Source organism: Artemia sp. Qi Xiang Cuo, chromosome 4 (assembly GCF_049724085.1).
Source record: "Artemia sp. Qi Xiang Cuo chromosome 4, ASM4972408v1, whole genome shotgun sequence".
Taxonomy (NCBI): domain Eukaryota; kingdom Metazoa; phylum Arthropoda; class Branchiopoda; order Anostraca; family Artemiidae; genus Artemia; species Artemia sp. Qi Xiang Cuo.
Genome location: NC_142797.1, coordinates 24,667,351 through 24,692,123, shown reverse-complemented (window position 1 = coordinate 24,692,123; position 24,773 = coordinate 24,667,351). Strand labels below are relative to the sequence as shown.

Sequence of the window (24,773 nt, the reverse complement as noted above, 5' to 3'; positions counted from 1 at the left end):
TTAAGCTTGTGTTTCTCACGAGTTCTCCAATAGCCATTTTCCCACAGGTGGTTTTAGAGGAGGGGGTTAAGAAGGCTAAGGGAGCACTTGCCCCGGGTGCAGAAATTTTAGGGGCACCAATTTGAAATAAATAATCTAACATTTATGATCATTTTCTAGTTTTTGAAATTTTATCATTATTAAAATAAAGTAGAGGTTGTAGTTGGCCGTAAGTTACTTGCTTACTTTAATAGTTGTATAATAATACTTAATACTTCCTGTAAGTATAAGCAAATTGAAGTAGCCAGAACAGCCCCTGCTTTCCCCCGAGGGATAACCAATGCCCATTGACTATCCGGATGTGGACCCCCTCTATCTCCCCAATAAAAATGCTGGGGCTGCGCCCCTGACTGGAGGTATTAAAACATTTTCCTTAAATAGACACATCCTAAAAAAAAAATGTATTTCTTTTCGCTAAACTGTACGGTTTTCAAATCAGAATTTTTTCAAGAAAAGAACAAAATGAACATTAACAAGTTAGCCCTTCTCGACCTCCAAATGTTCCGGTATCGCTCAAGGAGGACAAGTGTAAAAAAGAACACCAAAAGTGTTTCTTTGCCAGCATTGTATAGGTAATCAAATTTTCATAGCAAATTGCTAGACGTGGATTTTGCATAATCCAAAGGGTTTTGCACTTATTTGTATACAATGTAGTGTGCCCCAAGTATGGCGAAAAGGTGCCACAGTTAGCATAGTATGAAATTAAATATCTTCCTGTAGAGCCGAACTTTTAATTATATAAAATGTGAGTTCAGGTTGGAGGGGATTTAATGACCTTTTGTAAATGTACCACCCGTTTCAAATCTATTACATTGATGTCTCTGTTTTCTTGGCTAATATTTTCACTGGTGTTTATTTACTATTTTTTTTCCAACTGTGATTATTTTTCCGAAAAGTTCCTTTTCGGTTTTTAGCCCAAATTGAAATCATCCCCTGTAAGTTATGTGGGAATAAGTCAAGTGCAGTGCATTATTGAGTCATAACTCATGAATGTTGTGAAGGATTTTTTGGAATGTCACAAAGCAGCTTTGTAAACTATGAATGCCCCCGACAAAAGAAGTATTCTGCTCCTTACTTTCAATTGAAAAACTTGTTTATTTTTATTTATTCACTTTTAAGATCACCCTCACTTGTGGAAAAGTCTGGCATTTACGATTATTTAGTATCATATTTTCTTACTTCCTACGATAATGTATGTTTTTTGCCATACAGGTAATAATAGCGAAACGTGCTTCATTAATTTCTAGTCAATTAGAATAAATAAGATTTTATTGGATAAAGAAATCACTACTGGTTTGCCGGTAAACCACACAAAGAGAAAAGAGCTATTGGGAATTTTTCCTGCTTAGGACTTTTCCACAGGACCTGTAAATTTTACGGCTAATGAGCACAATTTCTGAGGACATCTGTTCATAATTCTCAGGAAAGACTTTCTGATCCCTCCCCCTCGCTTCTCTTCAAAGGTTGCTCTTATATGTCTTACAAATTTGAGTTCAAATGTTTTTTACAAGTACCAAAACAAATTTAGTGCACCATTTTTGTTTTGGTGAGAATAGATATGGATATTTGACAAAGGGGGGGGGGAGAGGAAGCCACAAACCAGAAGGCTCTGAAGTTATAATATATATATATTTTATTGTACCTATTCATTACAGTATTTTGTTTATACTCTGTACCTTTCTCACTGACCTGGAACCTGATTGCTGGATATATTAATAATCCCTATTGACTCATAAGTCAACTACCTGACATTTTTTTTCTTATTTTCTAGGCTCATTCCGTAATTGTCGTTATCAAAAGGGACCTGGTGGACTTGTTAAGGAATTGTCAAGTACAGGAGAAACTATTTGGTTGACCAGTGTGTCCAACAACTCTAAACTACATGAAAAAATATATTTAAAAACAACTGTTGAGATAGAAAAGCTAACAAAACGCACTATTGAAGAAAACTGTTGTGGTAAATGGCGGTGTAGTGCTTGTGGAAAGATTGAAAATTCTTTTTATTTCTTACAACTGCATAAATCGACAAACTGTGAGACAGGGTTGTCATTCAACTGTGAAATTTGTCGTAAAGAAATAAACAACTACCCAGATTTTGCCATTCATTACATAGAACATGAAGCTGATAAAAAGAAGAAGTGCCCCATTTGTTTATGTCCGAATGTTAATGATATAAAGGAACATGTAATTGTGGAGAATCATCTTTCTGAGGATATTACTGGATTTAAACTTACAGCTAATAAATGCAAGAGAAGCAATGAAACGGCAAAACTGGAAGTTTTTTTCAATTCCACCATTGATGGATACTGTCAAGGTATTTATATGTTACTGTTATAGTGTCTACTATAATTCCAAGTCAACCCAAATTTTGAATTGCTTTCACTTACTTTAATATGCTAATACATACACCGAGTACATGCACTGCACATTTTATATGTATAATTGAGCCTCACCTTACTATTTTGATCTTCAAAATAGTATGGTCAGTATGACATTTTGATCTTCAAAGATAAAAACTGACAATTCCTAAAGAAATGAATTAATGTTAAATTGAATAATTAGAACTACCAAAAATTGTTAAAGAAACAAGAGTAAGTGTTGCATTTAATATTTTTTTTTTCTGATCAAACAGTTCGTGGTAAAGAACTGTAGCAAGGAGCGACCCGGCTCAATAGTAACCGAAACTCTAAAAAAACGGAATTTTGATGCCAATAGATACAGCAAAAGAATCAGATTTTTATGCTGATTTCAAACCTGGGCGCTAGCCGGGGGGGGGGGTTGCAAGGCCCCCTCCCCTGGGATTTAGACCAGAGTAGGAAGAAAATAGAAGTGTAACAACTAATCAAAGAAAAAGAATTTCTTATTTTTGTTTTTTCTTTAAGAACATTTATGAAACTTGTTTAGAATCAATTCAGAATTTAATTTAATTCTTAGATCTTAGATTAACTCAATATAGGTAATTATTTATCTGTCTAAAAGAGACCGAAACCGGAACCCGATTTAGGGTGTAGAGTAAATGCTCTCAAGGGCATTTGTATGCCCTAGCAATGGTACGACAAGCTTGATAAAGCTTACTGCATTTTGGAATTAATAAACAAATAAAGTTTTGTATGTATACAGCGTCATGCCTTACCAGGAGTCAGTTTGTTCTTGGTTTTTGCTCATATTTTGTCAAGATAAAAACGTAAGTCTAATTTTTTTTTCTTTTAATAAAAATTAATAGTTGAGGGGTAAGATTCTAATTTTGCTTAAGTCTATAATGATCATCCTGTCTCTATTCCATTGGTTGTATCCTATAAGGTCTTATCCTATTAGGAATTTTTCTTGCTTTTCTTTCAGGGATTCAACCCTGGCAACCCTGGGTGAAACAAATAAGGAAAATATATTTTGTCATTTCACTAGTTTTGAATAAGATTTTGGTATTTTTTTGGGATATTTTTGAAACCAGTTTTATAATTGTGATTTTCCAAGTAAGTGAATAGTTTTTTTTCCAGTTAAGAAGAGCCATTTTTTTAAGATTCCGGTGTGACTATTGGATGCGCACGCGCTGATTGCGTGATTTTTGGCCGCGCAGCGTTGCCATTCTTGTTTGTGAGTTTGGTTTTCGGGCGCGAAAAAAGGTAAAAATCGGCGTGTGTATATGTTTATGTTTCTTTGAATAAGTGAAGTCCTGTGGACTGCTTAGATCGCTTGGGACCAAGCAGAAGAGGGGAGAGAACCTGCCGGAAGCGCCGTATTGGTACCTGCCGGTTAATTAGCCTTAAATTGCAGGGAACAGGTGAGCAGGTCTCGACGCTTCCCTTGCTCCCGGTGATCGAAGTACGCTCCGAGCATTCATTCCTTGTACATGTGACAAAAATACTGTCAGTAAATGGCTGGTGACCCTTGTCCCAGATGCAAAAAGAACGTAACACGAGCTCAGGGCGGACTCCAATGCCGTACCTGCACGAAATGGTTTCACTTTCCCTGTGTATCAGGCACGTACAGCAAAGAAGCAGAAAAATCGTCTGGAAAGTGGCAATGTAATCGATGCAAGGAAGCTGCCAACACACCCAAAACAGCAGCAGTGGGAACACCGAACAGCCAAAAACAACAAAACCTAGGGAATCCAAAAGCCAGAGGAGAAAACTGCAACGCCCCGTCTTCGGACCAAACCCCGCCTCCAGTCAACGACGAACCCCTGATTATCAGGGAAAGTGGGCCCACGCAAGTTCGAGGAACTCTCAATGCACCCCTTCCTACGGCCTCTGCCCCAAATGCTACTCCTAACGGAGCTGAGTCACACAGCGAAACTTGCAACTATTGTCATACCCAGGCCGAAGCCAGTACATCCTTTTGCTGTTTTTTCTGCAATGAGTGGGAGCATGCCTCCTGCCGCGGGATCCACTCCGATATTTTCCTGGCGATAAAACTCCATGACCCACAGTTAAGCCTCTTCAGATACGAGTGTTCGTCCTGCTCCAAGCGAAAGGTAGCTCAACTGCAACTGCAAGTCAGACTCCTAACGGATTGCAGAATACCTGAACAGCGAAATCAAAATCCATTCCCAGGCGATCAAGCACTGTACTCCCGTGTAGCACAACATTGAACCACAGACTCTAGACAAAATACACCCAGCCCAGCGCCTTCCGCAAACACTACCGTTGAAACCCTCCTACGAGCAGAAAAAGAAAAACAACTGCGAGAAGCAAAGCGATTCAATCTAGTTATATCAGGGGTCCCAGAGTCTGAAACTCCAGACGCACAGATAGCTCTTGGCCTTTGCCGAACCAACGATTTGGGAGCTACCCTGAAAACGGGGGATATAGTTGAGACTAGGCGCCTTGGAAGACCAAGCGACAACGGCAGACCAAGAAAACTACTCGTCAAGCTCAGAGAAGACACTTCAACCTTTGTGAAACGAAATAACATCCTGAAAAACGCTCGGAACCTGAGAACCTCTGATGACGCCTTCACCCGCCGCGAAATCTACATAGGCCCTGATCTCACCCCACTCCAGCTCCAGTCTCAGGCCGAGAAAAGAAGGCTCAAGAGAGCCGAAAGCTCTGCCCATAACCGGAATGAGGAAGCCTCCTCAGGTCAAGGGCAACAATAGCAACAAAAGACCAGAAGACCAACTCGACCTCCTAAAACTCAGCAAAGCAACCCTTTTGACCTCCCAAGAGTCATGCTTGTTAACGCCCAGTCACTCTGCAACAAAATCACAGAACTTAGCGTTCGACTGAAATGTGAGAGGGTTGAGGTATGCTGTGTCACAGAAACTTGGTCCGCTACCCCATCGACTGCTAGTATTCCAGGCTATGACCTTTACACAAAAAATCGCAAGGATAAAGATGGCAACGTTATAACACATGGCGGTGGAGTGGGTGTTTACATAAATGCAGATATCGAACACGAAGTTTTGACAGTCGCTGAACACACAGATACCTATGAGCTGCTCTGGGTGAAAATCAAACACAAAGTACTGCCAAGAGCGTTTTCGTCAATAACTTTCTGAGTCCTCTATTTTCCACCGCGAGCCGCTTACCGCAAAACCCTAATCAACCACCTCCAAAAGTCTATCGACGATATTCGATACATGTATCCTAATAGCGGTATAGTATTGCTTGGCGACTTTAATGATCTGGACAGGCGCTGGATCAGTCAATCTCTCGATCTGAAGCAGGTAGTAAAAATTCTTACTACGGAAAAATCAACTATCGACCTCATCTTCACAGATGTGGGAGAATTCTACCACGATCCCGAATCGAGCCCCAGCCTCGGAAGGAGCGCACATTTCTCTGTACTGTGGAAGCCCAAAGGAACCAAGCCAACGGCTACCAAGGAAACATTCGTCTGCCGACCTCTGACTACACCAGGAAAAGAAGAATTCTCTAAATGGTGCGTAAATAAAAACTGGTACCAACTGTACAGATTATCTGACGTTAACCAGATGGTTGGACTCTTAAACTCCGAGATAACCAGCGCTTACCACTCATGCTTCCCAGAGAAACGTGTCAAACGCTCTTCTACGGACAAACCATGGGTCACACAAGAGATCAAGAAACTCATCAGGAAGCGTAATAAACTGCACGCCTCAGGCAACAGAGAGCGCTGGAAAAAAATGAGGAACACCGTGGTGTACGAATGTAGGAAAGCTGAGAAAGCATATGGGGAAAAGCTCTCTAAAACAGTAAACTCCGACTCCCGCTCATTCCACAAGACAGTTAGAGATTTAATAAGCCCCCAGCGCCCGACGACCTTTCACATACAAAAAGATAAAGGTGAACAGGTCACTGCAAATGATCTCAATGAGTGGTTTGCCAAAATCTGCAGATCCAACCCTCCAGCCGAAACGAGTGCATTCAGCGCCAAGATATCTGAGATTCCAGTCGTTCTGCCTATTGAAGTGTGCAGGGTCCTAGAAAAGATTCCTGCGCGGAAAGCCACTCACCCAGCGGATCCACCGCCAATTTTGTTCAATGAAAACGCTCCTTACCTATCAGAGCCTATAGCTGCCATCATCAACCAGTCACTGATAACAGGGACGTTTCCTGAGCCGCTCAAGGAGGCAGTCGTAATCCCTGTTCCCAAAGTCACAAACCCCAAAGAACTTAGAGACCTCCGACCGATCTCACTCACGCCGCTACTCTCGAAAGTATTCGAAACTTTCATAAACAGATGGCTTCTGGAGGAACTCAGCGAAGTAATTGACTCCCGGCAGTATGGCTTCCAAAGAGGGTGCAGTACAAGTCACTACCTTATCCAGATCGTCGAGACTATCCTAAGTCACCTAGAAGTTGACGAGGCATTTGTCGACCTCCTTCAAGGGGACGTCAGGAAAGCGTTCGATACGTCTAGCCACGATGAGATTTTACAGTCCATGACCAATTTTCACGAATTCCTGAGAAAGATAGTAGAAAGCTTCCTTTCAAAACGGAAGCAAAAAACAAGGTACAAAGGCGAACTGTCAGACTCTACAGACCTTACATGTGGAATTCCTCAAGGAACAAAAATAGGTCCGACCCTTTTCCTGTTGCTTTGCAACACGATAGCTAACTGGCACAGAGACAGAGCGAAGTTCGCAGACGACCTAACAATGATGCTGCTACAAAGACTGTGTGAAATCCTTAACCTAGAAGAAATGGTCGTGAAGCTCGAACGGGACTACCTAGAAAGAAAACTCAGCATCAACAGGACCAAGTCGGCAATAATGAGAATTTCCTTCTTAAAGCACAGCGTACCGGCCTTGCCTGACGTCGGCATACCGGCAGTTCACAAAATGAAGATCCTGGGTGTTATCTTCAATGATAAACTGACTTGGGATGACCACTTAAATCACTTGCTGTCCCAGGCTATGCCTCTGCTTAGGTCACTGACAAAGCTACGTCGCTTTCAACTCAGCAAAAATGCCCTGGTCACCTACTATAGGAGCCGCATGCGACCGATCCTAGAATATGCCTGCCCTGTCTGGCATCCTGGTCTCACAAAAGAGCAGAGCAATAAGCTCGAAACAATTCAAAAGAGAGCCTTGCGCATCATTCTAGGAGACAGCCAATTGCCCTATGAGGAATGTCTGGCGAAGCTAGAACTCACAACACTTGAACAAAGGAGACACGAGCTCCTCATGAGCTTTGGCCAGTCCATCTTGACTTCCCCCAAACACCGCGACCTTCTCCCACCTGATATCAGACAAGATAACCGACCAAAGACCCGCCACACAAACCAACTACAACCAAGCAATCCAAGTGCCACGAAACGCTACAAAAATTCATTCCGACAGTACTTCACTGAAAATTACAACAAATAGTTTTCATAACTTTTTTTGTAAATGCGATTATTTATCCGTTTTGTGATATTTCGTATTAAATTATCTATCTATCTAATAATGAAACTTATAGCTTAAACCTGAACGGGAATTTAGTCAAGATACCAGAATTTGTTAATTAAAAATATTGATCTTTTAATAAATCAACAAATAATTAATCAACAATAATTATAAATAAATTACAAATAAATGACTTAAATTGAATAGTAAAATTAATACTAATTAGTAAAAATATTAATAAAATAGTAACCATTCTTTTTTTTATAGTAAAACTTTCGGTTTTTCTATACCACTATAGAATCATTTTTGTACCACTCACTGTTTGAAATATGACCAGTCTAAAGGTATCATGAACAGTCTGGTGGCTGGCGTTTACCCCCCCCCCCGGTGATTACCCTTTTGGAAAATACCCCCCCCCCTGAAAATACCCCCCGTGGAAAAAAGGCTTTCCAAATATGAGAATTTTACTTGAGTTTTATTTTTTTAATTTCCGTTGGGGGAAGGACTTTTGGTACTTGTGTATTATGCGCCACTCACTCAAATTTACGCTGTGTAAAATTCGAGAACCCACCGGTTTTTTCGTTAGTTTCTTCGTTACTTTAGAAATAAATTTAGGCTATAGATTTGCACATTAGGGGAGGGGTAGGGGTACAGTGTAGTGGGTCTGCATGCAAAAAGTGTTTGGTACAATTATTGTGCATATTAGATAGATAGACTCAAAAATGATACTTAATTGATCAACGATACTTCTTTGTATTTTTTTACAACAAAATTTATTTCTCCTCCAATCTCCGCTATTCTGGTATCTGCTCCCCGCCCCCCCCCCCCTGGAAAATTTTCTGCGGGCGCCCGCAGAAAATATATAGGTTTCATCAAGTTTAGTCTTACCCATCAAAAGTAACGTGCCTGTGAAAATTTGCCTTCTATTCGAAAAAAGGTAAAACACCCCCTAGAAGTCATCGAAACTTAATGAAAATCACACCGTTAGATTCATCATATCAGAGAACCCTACTGTAGAGGTTTCAAGCTCCTATCTGCAAAAATATGGAATTTTGTATTTTTTTGCCAGAAGAAAGATTACGGATGTGTGTTTATTTGTTGTTTTTTTACCCTGGGGTGATCCTATCGACCCAGTGGTCCTAGAATATCGCAAGAGGGCTCATTTGAACCAAAATTAAAAGGTCTAGTGCCCTTTTTAAGTGACCAAAAATGGAGAGCCACTTGGCACCCTCCCACGCTCATTTTCTCCCAAAGTCACCCGATCAAAATTTTGAGATAGCCATTTTGTTCAGCACTGTCGAAAATATAATAACTATGTCCTTGAGGATGATTTAATGCCCCACAATCCCCGGGGAAAGGGCTGCAAGTTATGAACTTTGCCCAATGTTTACATAAATTATTGGTTATCAGGAAGTATACAGACGTGTTCAGAGTTTTTTTTTTCTGGTAGTGGGGGGTGGGGGGGGGTGTTGATTGTTACGTGGGAGGATCTTTCCATGGAGGAAGTTTTCATGGGTGAAGAGACATTGCTATGAAGGGGGCACCGGATTTCCCAGCATTATTTAAAAAACGATCAGTAAGTATCCTAAATAAAAAAACAACAACATGTTTTTCAACTGGAAGTAAAGAGCAACATCAAAACTTAAAACGAGCAGAAATTATTACGCACATGATTGGACTCGTACCCTAGTCAATACCTTGCTCTTTACGCTAAAGTTTTTTTAGTCATTTCATACCAGCTGTTTATTCTAATTAGTGGCCTTTGTGATTAAGGGGTCACTCTTAAAGAATTGGAACAAAATTTGAACTGTAGCGTAAAGAGCGAGGTATTGACTAGGGGGGGGGGACCTCCTAATATACGTAATAAAAATATGCGAATAAATAAGTTCATTACGTAAGATAATTCGTAAGTTACGTGTATTTATTACTAATAAGAACGTTCGTAAATAAAATTAAACAACTTTCGAGAAAGCCATTTAACCAAAAAAAAGTAAAATTAATATATAATTTTTTTTTTAATTGTTCATGTACGGCGAGCCAAAATCAAAACCTGCATTAATTCAAAAATGTTCAGAAATTACATAAAAAAGACAAGTTTTTTAAATTGAAAGTAAGGAGTGACATTAAAACTTAAAACGAACAGAAATTATTCCGTATATGAAAGGGTCTTTCCCATCCTCAACGCCTTGCTCTTTACGCTAAAGTTTGACTCTTTCTCACAACTCTATTTTTAAAACAATAAAAAACATTAGCGTAAAGAGCAAGGCGTTGAGGAGGGGACTGTCCGTTTTATATACGGAATAATTTCTGTTCGTTTTAAGTTTTAATATCGCTCCTTGCTTCAATTAAAAAAAACTTGCTTTTTTTATTTAATATTGAATGAAAATATACGTCTCTTTAAAGGGACTAAATTGCTATGGTTACGAATAAGTGAAGATGAAAAGGTGACGTTGGATAACGAAAAGATCGATCAAAGAATATCTTCTTTTACCTTGGTTGTATTATTAGTAAAGACGTGGGGAGCAGTTAAGATGTAAAAAGTAGAATAACCAAGGCTCAGGGTGTTTTTTCACAGTTGAAATAAGCTTGGAAGAATAGAAGATAAGTCTGCGAACCAAGATTAGAATATTGAAAGCTACAGTGGTCATATTGGTTCTGAAATTACCTCTGGTTTGTTTTGAGTACCCGGGTGACTGACTGTATTTCAAACAGTAGGCTGTACAAAAAGTCTGGTTCAATCCCGCTTTCTAGGGCTATAATGAGAGAAAGGTTGAGATGACCAGGGCACCTTCTGCGCATGAAGGATGACAGACTGCCGAAGATTGTCTTTTCAGCCAACCATCTAGGGCTAAACAGAAAGCATGTCGTCTGCGATTGGGATGGGAAGTTGTTGAAAAGAAAGATGGGAGCTTCCTAGGAGGATGTAAAGAAGGAGGTTTTGAGTATATTAGGATGGAGGAGGAGCGTGTGCAGTTTTGTTGGCCTCAGACTTCTTGGTGCTGCAGTAGGACGTTAGTTTTAGTTGTACGCCATAGACATTAATTTTTGTCAAGAGGATCAAAATGCCAGGAATTGTGACCTCCAAGATAGTCAATCGATCTTTCATGGGCTAAATCCATAGCAGGAGGGTTTTTAGCTCCTTTCTCTCATCTTGAAAAGCTGCTCCCTTACATATAGTATGACATGAATGCTGCACTGACATATGCATTTATTAATAAATTGTCATCTTATAAATGACATCAATGCTGCAGTTACTTCCAAGGTTTTCGATCAGTTATCAGTAGATGACGACCAAAAAAGGGGAACATATCGGCCTTGCAGGCTCTCTTAAGATCGCTGTGAGATTTTTAATGGCTCATTAAAAGCTATACCTCTCTATACGTGCCTCTTATAACTTAATCTAATTAACTCCATTGTAAATTACCATAGGGTACCCTCTGGAGTGGAAAGACTGGGAAATGTAATAAGGGTATCTTTATAACATCCATTGTCAAAATTCCTTAATTGAAGGTATAGTACCTTTGTTGTATTCTTCCCTTTCCAGTCCCCTTAGTAAGCCACAATTAAGAAGGTTTTTTGAAAAAAATGCCTAATAAAAAAAATTTAATTTATATATTGTTATTTCTAATGACAATAATCGGATTTTTAGTTCAAAATTCTCAAAGATGCCGATGACAACACACTCCTTGAACTTTTTAGCTATGTGACAAAATTACAGATATCTTGTGGGAACGTTTGACGAAATTAGGAAGTAAAACATAAATTTTATTTGGTATATTAACAATTAAACATATTTACTCCTCTAGTTTCATCACCTAAATTAAACAAAGATTTTTATTTAATCTACTGTGCATTTCAAAAGAATTCAAAACGAGCCAAAATGAACTAAATAAAATTCTTACTTATATACAGGGCAAACTTGAAACTTTAAACAGACAAAAATTGTCATTCCGCAGACTACGCAAAATAAATCTACAAAACTAGCTGAAATAAATAAGCACTTTTTTGAAACTGAGCTTGCTTAAGGTTTTCGAGAAAGACAAAGAATGAATTTACAACGATAATCAAGTAAAAAATAAGTTTTATTTGAACAATGCCATAAAGCGATGACATTTGATTATGATATTTGGTGTTTCGTATTGATATTTCAGTTTTAAAAGTTTTATCAATTTTTTCTCAAAGGGAAATTACGTCGTGGGCATGAATATAGACTTGCAGCTAAATTAAATATAATCACTTCCTCTTTTCACATATGTTTATTGATATTGGTTTGATTTTTATCGTCTGTAGTACTGAGGAGCTCATTAAGGAGATAATCAAACACAAGTTTTAAGAAATTTTACCCCTTTGTTCAAAAATTTTTACCCCTTTGTTCAAAACTTGCAGCTAAATTAAAAGCTGCAAAGACTTGCAGCTTTTCTAGCGTAAAGCCCCGTAAAATTTTGGATCTGCCACTAAAATGTGTGATGTCCTTCAATTTTCTGAAAATTACCTAAGAATTTTATGAAAAACACTTCTTAACAGACGTTTGGTATTTTCTTGGATAGGGCTATTGTGGCAATTTTTACCACAGCAACCAATAATTGGACTCAATAAGGAACCCTTATCGCTATATAAATTCTCAATGTGCAAAGATTTTGAAACAGAGGTTCTTGTTGTTTAAAGTTCAGGGAAGATCTGCCCATTTCATTCGAAAACATTGATTGAAAACGAAATTAGTCTTATGTAGGCTCTCCGCCAAAACAGGGTACTAGACTAGTCAAATATCACAGGAACTACAATCTGAGAAAATAAATATCACGACGTGAAAAAAATGATAAACTATCCAGTTGCGGATCCAGAGGGGGGGGGGGCGAGGGTTAGCCCCCTAAAGTAGTGTAATTTACCTAATTAACGCAATTTTGCATTAATTAAACTTGCTCCTAACGTAAGTTTGTCGGATCAATCTATTTTGTGCCCCCCCTAAAAAAATCCTGGATCCGCCCCTGAAACCATCACACCTAGTCCACCAGTTATTAGAAGAAAAACAAATTCCTTATTTTGACAAATTTCATAAACCCCCCGCCCCCTTTTTTTATAAAATCCTACATAGGCCAATCAGTTGAGTCCATTGTATTTAAATAATAGATTAAGTCATAATTTGTATATAAATCAAGTCATACCTGTGAGATGGGACACTTGCAAACCACTTGGCTGGCTCACCAAGTTTTTTTCTGCTTTCGCAATTACGAATAATGCACTTTGTAACCATTTCTCATTGATTGACGAAAGAACGCTGACCCGCTAATGCAGAAATAAGTGGGAAGAGCTTTTTGTTCGCACCGAGAATGAAGAGCCAGAAATCATCTGCGGTAAACTTACTGGATAATTATATAAACTGTGGTTTTAATTGTCAACTTCGCTCTTTGCTTGTGTAAGAAAAACATTGTCTTCTTTTTGAATTACTTGTAATAACGGAGGGTGAAAATTCTTGATAAAACTCTATTGTATGAATCAATAACCTTTTTTGATGGTCATACCCAGACCCGTGTTCTCGAGGGGGGGGGGTTACAAAAAATTTGCATTTTTATTACGTTTTTAGGAGTCAGATAAACATTTAGGGGGGGGGGGTCCAACCCCTTAACCCTTTCTTTAAATGTGACCTTGGACATAGCTAAACTCTTATGAGGTAATGAAGCTAACTATATGTCAAATTTTTACTTTTTTTTGTCGTTATTTTGTTGAAAATGTTTTTAGTGACTCGGATTTTTCATTAGTTTCTATGTTTTAGTTCTTACATTGTAGTTCGCTTAAAACGGCTATTAGTTATGTAGCTTAAATATTTGCTTGGGTTTTATTATAATTACTTTCTTCAAAAAAAAAATTCATTAACTTCTTTTTGTTTTTATTATGGAAAAGCAGCGTAGTTTGCATCGTTATTTATTTTTCTTTGCTTAAAAGAAACGGTCCTAGCTAAATTTTACTTCAAAGTTGATTTATTATTATTATTTTCTTTTTATGATGTGCCTGAATAAAGTTATAGAAAAAATATATAATTTAATCTTTTAAACGCAGACAATTTGAGCATTTTCTTGGAGTCCTGACGTCACCACAGGTTTGTTACAACTGTACCGTGAGTAAAACACGATGTATTTAAAATACCGAAATAAAGTTCCTTCTATCTAAATATAATTCCGACTCCTATAATTAAGCTAAATCTAGTTTCAAAAATGAAAAGTCCTTAATCAGCAAAGAAAAAAAAACTGCAGTTAGCCTCAGAAAAAGAACGGCGCTATCCAAGCTTTGGATTTCGCTAAGACAGTGAGCAATAAAAAAGGTGCTACGCACAATATTTCTAAGGAAGTTTAAGCGATAAGAACCGTGTGAACGTCTAAATCATCAAAAATATTTAAGATGTATTATTGAACGAAGGGTTCACATCCTTGGGGCCACTCGAGCCAATTGTGAGCCAGTTTTTAAAGCGCAAGTACAAAAAACTACATTTGATAGTGGGGTAAAAAATGCTTTTGGAGGATATTCGCAATTTAAAATCACGACCGCTTCGACGGAATTACTCGGTGTAAGATCTGGGCAATTGTTTGATTGTTATATCTCAGTCACCACTGTTGTCGCTTGAAATGACTCACTGCTCCTCAACTACATGTGTAAGTCCCTATAAATCTATTATTTTTTAACAGTGTATATTTCATTTTATATGTCTGCATCTAGTCTAGTAACAGGCAATTAGTTAGCGAAATCTCTAAGAACGTTCCCAGGGAATATGATCTCAAGATAGCTCGAAGAAAAGAGGTCACATTTATATGCACATTTATATGGCTATACACCTTATTTTCTCCCATTAATTGAGGGTGGCGCAAGCCCTGTTGGCACAATCTTTGGCGCTATAAGCGGCGCTATCGGAGAACTTATAAGGTGTAAGTTTACGGTTTTAAAGTACGATATTAGATTTGGCGCGGTCAATATTTATGACCACAATGAAGCACAGTCCCTTTCTTTTATAGCTAATAATATCTTTACATCCACAGTTATATAGCCACACCCAATTAAACTTTCATCGCTACAAATGGCACAGTCGAAAATTGGAAGAAAAATTGCGAACTAATTACGGTATAAACTTTGTAAGTTGAATTTAATTATTGGAGAGATACAGACATATAAGTAAAGTGATTAGGCTTATAACTACTAAGCTACGACAGGAAACCCTTTAAAATATCTGTTAGGAGATAATAGCCAACCCCAAAATAGGTTAAGTGAAAAAATAAATTTATTTTACGTTGATTAAAACGCAAAAAAAAATGTCGGACGACCTTAACGAGTTATTAATAGTGCAGAAATTGGTCGCGAAAAATATAGAAATCAAGAAGTCTATGCCGTAGTATAATGGTCAATCAGATATTGACGAATTTAATATCCAATTGGCTCAGTTTGTACAACTAACAAAAATAGACCTAGGAGCGTTAAAAGACATGCTACTACTACGATTAAAAGGCCAGGCCTTAACCTTTCTAAAACAGATTGAACCATACCATATGCAATAACACCAACTTTCCAATAAATACGGTTGATAAATTGTTAAAAGCATTTAAAGATAGATTTATAGAAACCAGTTCCATAAATAAATTAAAACACGGAACAGTGAGCTTTGACTTCTCACAAAATATAAGAGAATACCTTGATTATATACGCATTTCTGTAGAGGCAAAATACGGAAGTGGTTCAGGGCAACTGTATGAAAAAGTCATACTAAATACCTTTTTGCAAGGACTGCCCCCAGAACTATATAGAGTGGTAATATCCAAAAATATTCAGACGTTGGATTTTGCAGTTCAGGAGGTAGAGCGATTGATCGAAGTCGACACAATGGTCGCAAATCACAGTGAAGCAAAAATAAATAGCCTAGGCGATTCAAATGCGAACATAAACTTCAAGAGCGATCAGGCGTCCCCAAATTTCTTTTCAAGGGATAACTCCCCAGTACCACAAAGAAACAAAACGCAAGAACTCGCTAGGCAGAAAACAGTACATTTTCAGCCTGTCAAACAATCCAATTACGAAATAACCCTACAATAATAAGGTGCTATATTTGTAATCGTGTTGGGCATATCGCGAGAGAGTGCCGTTATGTCCCCAATCGCATACCGAGAATTGCTATCGGTAATACTCAAAATTACGGCAACCATTTGTTCGGAAGAATGAATTTTAGCACCGGTCGTGCACTAGGCTATAGCCAGGGAGGATTGTGCCAATCAGTACCTTACAACACGTACCAACCAAACTTGTATAACCCTTCCCCCAACAGACAAATTAATTACCGATTTGAAAACCCAAATACTCACCAAAGCCAATATAATGCGAGAATGCTATATAGAAATTACGAAAATTCCCGATGGGAAATGAAAATTTTGCAAGCCAACGGCATTGGCAGTCAGCGCCAGCAAGCGGCACTGACACAGGACATCCACGTACCTATAATAATACCAGGCGAAGGCAGACAGACGTAAATCAATTAGATATGCCTACGGAAACTCATACGTCTGAATATCTATTACAGGCACCGACACATGAAATAAATCCTCAGGGAAACGTGTCGGGCCCCTCAGAAATATAAATAGGACCCCGAGGTTGTCCGGAATATTTAATAGGTCCAAAACAACGGTGGTGCCGTCTTGTAGTGATATTCATAACACGTTACCTATATTTAATGAATTTTGTGTAGAAAATGTTTATTTCAAGGCTTTGATTGACTCTGGTGCACCGATCATTATCATAAACTCTTGCTTATTTAACATGTTGCCTCTGCATATTAGGCGACAGAAGAACCCTAATAATCCCAATTTAAGTAGTGTGACAGGGCATAAATTGGATGCAAGGGGTTTAATTTGCCTAAACGTAAAAAGGGACAATAGGATCTTCCAGACAAATTTTATAATATGCGATAACTTCCCGTATGAAGCAATTATAGGCGCAAATTTTTTAAGGTCCAATAGAGTACTATTAGACGTAGCAAACGAGAGGCTTGTCTACCCGGCTAAGGGGGGTGAAGAAATTTCTACCTTAAGAAATCGTAACAGAGGATATGAAGATAACATAACAGTAAACAAAATTTCTGACGGTATAATGTCACAATCTTTTTAACCTCATATCTAACAAGAAGGAAAAGGAATAATCAGAAACTTGTCCAATTATTATGAGAGACATTGCAGAGATGAAGTAAATTTAAATAATAAAAGTATTGAATCTGCGAAAATAAAAATAGGAGCTATGCGACAGTACAGGTCAAACGAAATTAAGAAAATATCAGAATTATAGAAAAACATAGTAAAACCCAACGTGATGCCGCAAGATACCGCAATTGCGCAAAATAACGCCATTATGAATCTAATACACAATGAAAATAAAGCCCAATATTACGGAATCGCGATAAGGAAAACAAAAGTCCCTCCCAAAACGATGCAAAAATTCAAATATCACAGATGATTGAGCCAGTGGTTAGCAAATCCAAAATATGGTTTGCGACCCAATCAAATGAAATTCCCGAAAATCTGCTATGCGAGGAACAGATTATATCTTACGACAAAGGAGAAGGTTTTATTTGGGTAACTAATAACCACGAAGATGATACAATTACAATACAATATGGGACATGTTTAGTTGAAATTAAAGTTTTATCGGAGATTGATTTAAATACATTGGAAAATTCTAAAAGAAAACTAGCTAATGGCATTAAAACCTTAAATAACAAATACACTCTAACTAAACCACAATTTTTAAACAAATTTAATATGGATCATATAACGGATTTGTAACTTAAGAAAAATTATGATATTTTTTTTGTAATTTTAATGATGTTTTTTCGGAATCTTAATATGACATCGGGCTGATACATTTTTATGAACATTCAATTTTAACGACTGGTAATCCCGTAGCAAAACAGCCATATCGTGTGCCATATTAGCACAAAGAATGGTTAAAAAATAAAATCCATGAATTAGAAAAAAATGAAATTATACGCCCAAGTATAAGTCCGTATAGTGCACCAGTGATCTTAGTACCAAAAAAGAATGGAGATCTTAGACTTGTAGTAGATTACAGAGCCCTTAATAAACAAGTAGTTAGCGATAAATTTCCTCTACCAAGAAAATAGAAGAAATTCTTGACTCAATTTCAAGCAAAAACAAAATTTTTACTTCTTTGGACCTTACCCAAGGCTACCTCCAAGTGAAAATAGCCAAAATGGATGTCCATAAAACTGCATTTTCAGCATCTGAATGTGGTTCATATGCATACTTAAGGGTACCATTTGGACTTAAAACAAGTTCAAGCGCGCTATGTAGACCCCTATTACACCTGTTAAGAGGATTAAAGGATATCATTCACTTTTTTGATGATGTCATATGCGTGAGACAAAATGCTGAACAACACTTAGCAACGTTAGCTAAGGTGTTCGAGAAGTTCAGAAAGGGCAATTTAAAATGCCGGCCTGAAAAATTAAATTTATTTCAACCTAGAATTAAATTTTTAGGAGTAGTAGTAACACAAGGAGAGATATCCCCAGACCCTGATAAAATAAAATGCGTTGAAAACCTCAAACCCCCCAGAACTATGAAAGAATTAAGAGGAATTTTTGGTCTTACTGGCTACTTTAGAAAATTCGTGCGCAATTACGCCCAAATTGCGAAATCCCTCACGGAATTAACTAAAGGGAACTCCCAAAATGCTACTTGGTTCCAGGAAGCTCAAACTTCCCTAGACCGTCTCAAAAAGGCGCTCACTTCTGAACCAATATTATCACTTCCTGATTTCGAAAACGGAGAATTTGTGGTTACAACCGATACTAGTTCAAAAGGCATTGGGGCCATTCTTTCGCAAATAATTCCCATAGGAAACCCTGATCCCTTACAAGGACCTTCTAATCAAAAAAAAAATAGAAAAAGTTATATGCTATTCGAGTAGAACCTTATCAAAATGCGAGAGTAGTTATTCCGCCACAAACTTAGAATTATTATCTATAATCCACCACTTGGACAAATTTAGACACTATTTAATTGGTAGAAAATTTATACTACGATCAGACCATAAAAGCTTGCAGTACCTGCGCACATTTAAAAACCCCACGGGCATTCTAGCTAGATGGATTATGAAAATCCAAGACCTAGATTACGAATTTGAACATTTAAAAGGTAAACAAAATGCAGCTTGTGACTTTTTGAGTAGATACCCAGAAAATATTCCGTCGGAAGCTGAAGAAAATGAAGTTAACGCTATCAATGCTAAGAGAAAATATGGACGTAAGAAAAACAAAGTCAAGGACACGGTAAAAGAAAATAAGATTAACCATGGTCCCTTGTCTTTAGAAAATATAAAAAGAAAGCAAAAAAGGACGAAATGTGTTCGGCGCTTATTAATTATTTTGTAAATGACGATGTGTTACCGGATAAATTCAAAACTCTTATAAAAGAGAAAAATAATTTTTGCCATGATCTTGATGAAGAATACTGCGTAGGATCATGACTGCTTAGACAAAAAGAAATCAAACTTCAATAATATCTGTATTACCACAAAACTTGATAGCACCTGCATTTGAATGTTTTCATTCAGATATAGGTGGACATTTAGGAGTAATGAAAACGTTCCTTAAATTAAAACAATATTTTTACTTGCCGTCGGCAATGACAAAACTTAAAGAATTTGTAAGTACATACGAAGCGTGTAACTTAAGAAAAATCCCCCCAGCTTATCCTAATCCTCCAATGGGAAAGGTCCCGGTAGCAAAGTACCCCTTCGATATTATCTCATTTGACTTATACGGAACGAGCGGAGACTTGCCTGTTTCCAGCAGAGGCCATACTTGTATTCTTTCAGTTATAGACCATTTTTCAGGATATACTTTTGTAAAAGCATTAAAAAATCAAGGTGCTCATGCCACCAGTAAGGCTTTAGCGGAATTATTTTTACAATTTGGCGTTCTAAATAAGATTTTGAGTGACAACAGAGGCAATTTTGTTTCAAAATTAACAAAAGATTTAATGAGTTTTCTTAATATAGAAAAAATGATGACAGCTCCGTACTACCCACAAGCTAATGGTAAAATAGAAAATAGGCATAAAATATTTTCGAACGTATTACGCATTTATACGAAAGACAATAGGAACGACCGGGATCAATTCTTACCTTACTTAACTAACGTAATCAACACTGCTTATTCAGAAACAACCAAAGATAATCCATTTTATTTACTTTTTGGTCGTGATTTTAGAATCCCGTATAATGAGATTATTGAATCTCGGCAGTAATATAATAAATCAGAGGATTACAAACAAGCATTCATAAATAGGACGAGGAAAACTTATAAAATAGTTAGGCAAGAGTTGGAAATATGTAAAATAAACCAAGAGCTAAGAAACCAACCCAAAGTCAGGGGGAATATAGATTTCAAAATAGGAGACTGCGTCTACCTAAAGAACAAGGCAAAAACGGAAGGAAAAAAACTTTCCAACAAATATTCGGGACCGTACAGAATAGTCAAAAAGTACGATAACGAATATACTTTTCAAATGGAAAACCCCGATAGTGGAAGAACTTACAAGGCGCATGTTAGCCGAATGAAAAGAGCCAAATTTCCAGAGAGATGGGTATCACATCCCTCCTCCACTGATTCGTTAGATGCAGAAAATGAGCCCCCTAGATCAAGATTTGCAGAGCTAAAACCTTTTAATTTCAAGCAAGACTATTTCGAGAATGACAGTGATGAGAAAAGCTTTGAAGAATTTTTAGCAATGAAAAATCTAGTTATTCCTAAGAAAAAATCCCTAATACCAGGATTTTTTCCTGAAATAAAAACACCAAAAGATCCAAAAAGTTATTCATCGGCGAGCGCAGGAGATTTAGATTATACAATATCTCCAAAAACCCAATTTTTCCCCGATAGAATTTCGATCCCTTGTCCCCCCAAAAGATTTCCAGACGATATAGTTTCCCCTGCAACACCAATAGAAAGGCCCCTGTCTTTACAGGAAGAATTAAACAGAGCTGTAGAAATCCCCGGTATTACGGTAAAGAAAACTCCCCCCAAAGATTTAACTAAAACAAACCTGCGAGAAGCTATGGATTTAATAAATTTTCCCATAAAAACGAGTCAAAGTACATTGCCCGAGAATAAAACTCCCAAGGATGACCAGCAAGGTCAATATCATGATATAACTGTATCCAAGGTTAAACCTTAACAGTTGACTTCATGGAAGGAAACCCTAGTGCAAAAAATTGCCCATCCCCCTGAGGACATGGCAATCAAACAGTGGAGGAACCCCGCAAAAACTCTTGATTCCTCCCAAAGCTCTCAAGAATCTTTCAAATCTCCAGAGTTGAAGACTCAAGACGACGACCTAGGGAATAAACCTTCTACTTCCAAAGGAGTAGAAATTTACGAAGGAAGAGTAGGTGACACCACAAAAAGTGCCACCTCTAAAATCTCTAATTCGGAGTTACTGGAAACTTGTTCCGAAGGGTCTAACGGTCAATCAGACCATAGTGCAGCTAAAGAAATAGGAAAGTCAAGACTGACCTCAGCAGCCACAAACGCGAAAAAAATAAAATTAAAAGGGCAAGAATTCTTGGAAAAACAATACAAAAAGTTTGACCTTATTTCGCTAGAAAAACCGAAAAAGAAAAAACCGCAAGAAACAGAGGAGAAAATAATGACACAGTCAGGCAGAACGGTTAAACAACCTGACAGTTTGAAATATCCCTAATTAATGTAAAGACAAATTTCAAATATAATAAATTTAACACAATAATAAGTCTAACTGTGTGCAAGTAAAGTTCACCAAGTCAGTATTAATGAAAAAAAAATAATCCGCGCGATGTAAAAACATGGTTGAACAGAGATATAAATGGGAACAGAAAATAACCAAATGTAAGACGCTCATGCTAAACTTAAAACGGCAAGGGGTGTTGGACAACGTTTTGTGGGAAATCCGGGGAGGAACTCAAAGCCCATGCAGTTTTTAATTTGTTGTGGGCGTGCTTGCCCTTGGATTTTCAATGAAAAATAGACCCATTTCCTAACCAAGAAGGATATTATCCAAAACAAGAAATTACCAGTACAGAAGCGTCTAATTATATGAAATATTTTGTCTTAGTGCAGATTATAATTATTTTCGGCCTACACATAAAATAGGATACCAGTGTAATTACGTGCTGCTTGCTTGCTTATTCATGTGTTTCTTACTCGAGTAATATAATGTAAAATTAAATTGTATAGCGATTATTAGCTAAGCTTTCAAGTTAAATCTCAACCAGTCATTGAGTTATATTACAACAATGATAAAGCTGGGAAGTCCTGTCTTTACGTTACCAACCTATCTAATGCTAAAATAATTATTCTTTTTTACGTCTACAAGACAGTTTTCTTTGTAAAATACCATAAAATTACTGCATTATAAGAAATAAACTAAGTAAAAAGTAAAGTGCCTTTGAAAAAAATATAATAATAAGAAAGCAGTAAACAAACGAATTTTGCAAAAAAATGGGTAAAATTAATGATAAATTAATTCTAGAAACAAAAAATAAGATGATGCTTAAAAATATCATCATAACCCTCGTTTTTCACACAGTGGCCCAATATATTGTAAAACATTAAGTAATATTCAACCAGGAAAATTCATTGCGAGACAGTCATGACACATAGAGATCAAGACCCGTATGAAATTAGACTCCAAACCTTCTGAGACATTGTTTCAACAAGTAACAAGAATAAAAAGAAACACAAATGAACTCAAAGAATTGACCAATTTATGGTGGAACATACTATTGGCCGTATGTTTCGTATTCGCGACATCCCTGACCATAAGAACCCTATTGACTTGTAATTACGGAAAAATCCTGAGACTAAGAAGGCGAAAACCAAGAGAAGAACACAGGGAAACAGCTGAAATGCAGAGGTTAAACCCGGAACCCAATGAGAACGTCTAAGCCAAGAAATAGGGAAGACATTAGAAAACGAGTGGGTATGGAGGTCTCCACTCGTTCTTGCTATGTCTTTTTCCCTAATTGTAGTATCGTTTACGTAAAACCGGGCGGTTACGACGCTCTAACATGCGTTTCTTAAACAGCACGGACGTACGTGAACAATGCAGGCATGAAACATGTTGTAAAATTAGACCTCAAAATTAACCATGCAGCATAAACTCTGTTTAAATGATTATTTTAAATCTAATGCAAAATTAGCTAAGTGTTGAAAGAAGTTAAAATAAAGTGTATGTAGTAGTGTATATTAGAAAGTATAACAACAGACCACACTCAAAGTTAAAGAATTAATATTTTATTTAGTCGTTAGGCTATAACAAATAAGAAGAAACTTCAATTTATTGAATTTCCCAATGGGAACTTTACATATATATTTCAACCAACATGATAAAGATTTCGTTTTCTGTACTAATATTAGTGTTTTTATTTAACTCTGTCTCATAGGGTAAAATTCATGTACTCAATCACTACGTGACTTATTTGTAATATGAGTATTTACTTTAAAGAACGTGTGACTCTACCTCGTTATTTTTATTACGGGAAGGGGATTGACACATTGGATATCGAGCATTACAATGAGTTGCGCAGTGCATATACAACCTAGTAGCATCTATTTTCATCATACCTCAACCAACGAAGAGTACTCTCCATACACTCCAGGCAATTTTCATCCCAGCTTCGTCTACGAAAACAACAGTTACCTTTGATCATTGTTTCTTCGACCATCAACCATATTACGTATCAGGTAACATTATATTTGAATCTCTGTATCCAGCGCATTATCGAACTATATAATCACATAAATTCTGAGAACCCCATCGACCAGTACAAGATATAAATACATAAACATCGCCTTTGATAATCAATATGGACCCAAGAACCAGTTGACTGTATAGTGATTGATATTTGATGACCCCAAAAAATATTTATGTGTCACAGACTTACGCGTCGAATCCCTTTCGACCATCTCTCGGAATCCATCCTATCCCCTCTGTGTGGAAAGTTCATGTCTCTGTTATCCCATAAATGTTACAAGATAATTTCTGAACAATGGACCTGGAAACCAAAATTAACCCCAGTGACCAACCCCTCAGTGACAATATACCCCTCCCACAAGTTAAAGACAACATGTTGAAGGAGTCACTACAGTTTTATTTCGACCTGTTCCAAACCCAAACTTCAATTCCCCCATGATTAACCTAGGAATTACCGCAAAGGTTAATAGATGCAAGCCATGAGCTAACAATTTTATAAGAGACACAAATGAACAATTTTGTGCGAGAATACATTCTCTATGTGCCTCAAAATATCCCAAAAATGATATACGGTGATGAAAATAAATGCAGTTGAAGTTATAGACTCATTAATGATAAGGCACCCTATGAACTATCAAAAAGCAGGTGAGAACGAACACTGATATCAAATTCCCACCCCCTTCGTGAGATGCGTCGTTTTCCAGTTGACAATTAGAGACAATTTATCGTGTGAACACAAATGTGCTTGATCTGTACCATGAAGAAATCATAACGTAAGTGCTTTAAGAAATTTTGCCAAGACGAAAAGAGTGAAGGACAATAATCTACAACAGAAGGATTGAGTACACTAAAGACTCGAATGGAGATAAAATAGATGTGAATTTATATATGTTACTTCTTAACAACTTTGATATCTCAAAAATCCCAATATCCTATCATTAACGTTGCGTAGCAAACACCCAGTGAAAGTGTTTTAATGTTACCAGCAAACATGTTAAACCCAAGAGTGTGTGTTGTAAATCGTTCTTATATGTAATGTTAGATATCCGGATAGAGTTATGTGTAGTGTTGTCGAGCTATTCCTTTAATGTAGCATATATAAAGAGTAGTGTTCTATATTAACAGCAAAATAAAAAAAACCTTGTATA

At 37.2% G+C, this 24,773-nt stretch overlaps 1 protein-coding gene across 8 annotated transcripts in view; it reads left to right on the top strand.

Annotated features, from left to right (window-relative positions):
* LOC148952917 (uncharacterized) overlaps positions 1-24,773 on the top strand; it is a 189,538-nt gene that overhangs the window by 36,112 nt on the left and 128,653 nt on the right. For all 8 annotated transcript variants that reach the window (XM_089088164.1, XM_089088161.1, XM_089088159.1 and 5 more), the window contains one exon: positions 1,811-2,353. In XM_089088164.1, the coding sequence (XP_088944290.1) occupies positions 1,811-2,353 (543 nt within the window). The remainder of the gene's footprint in view (positions 1-1,810; positions 2,354-24,773) is intronic.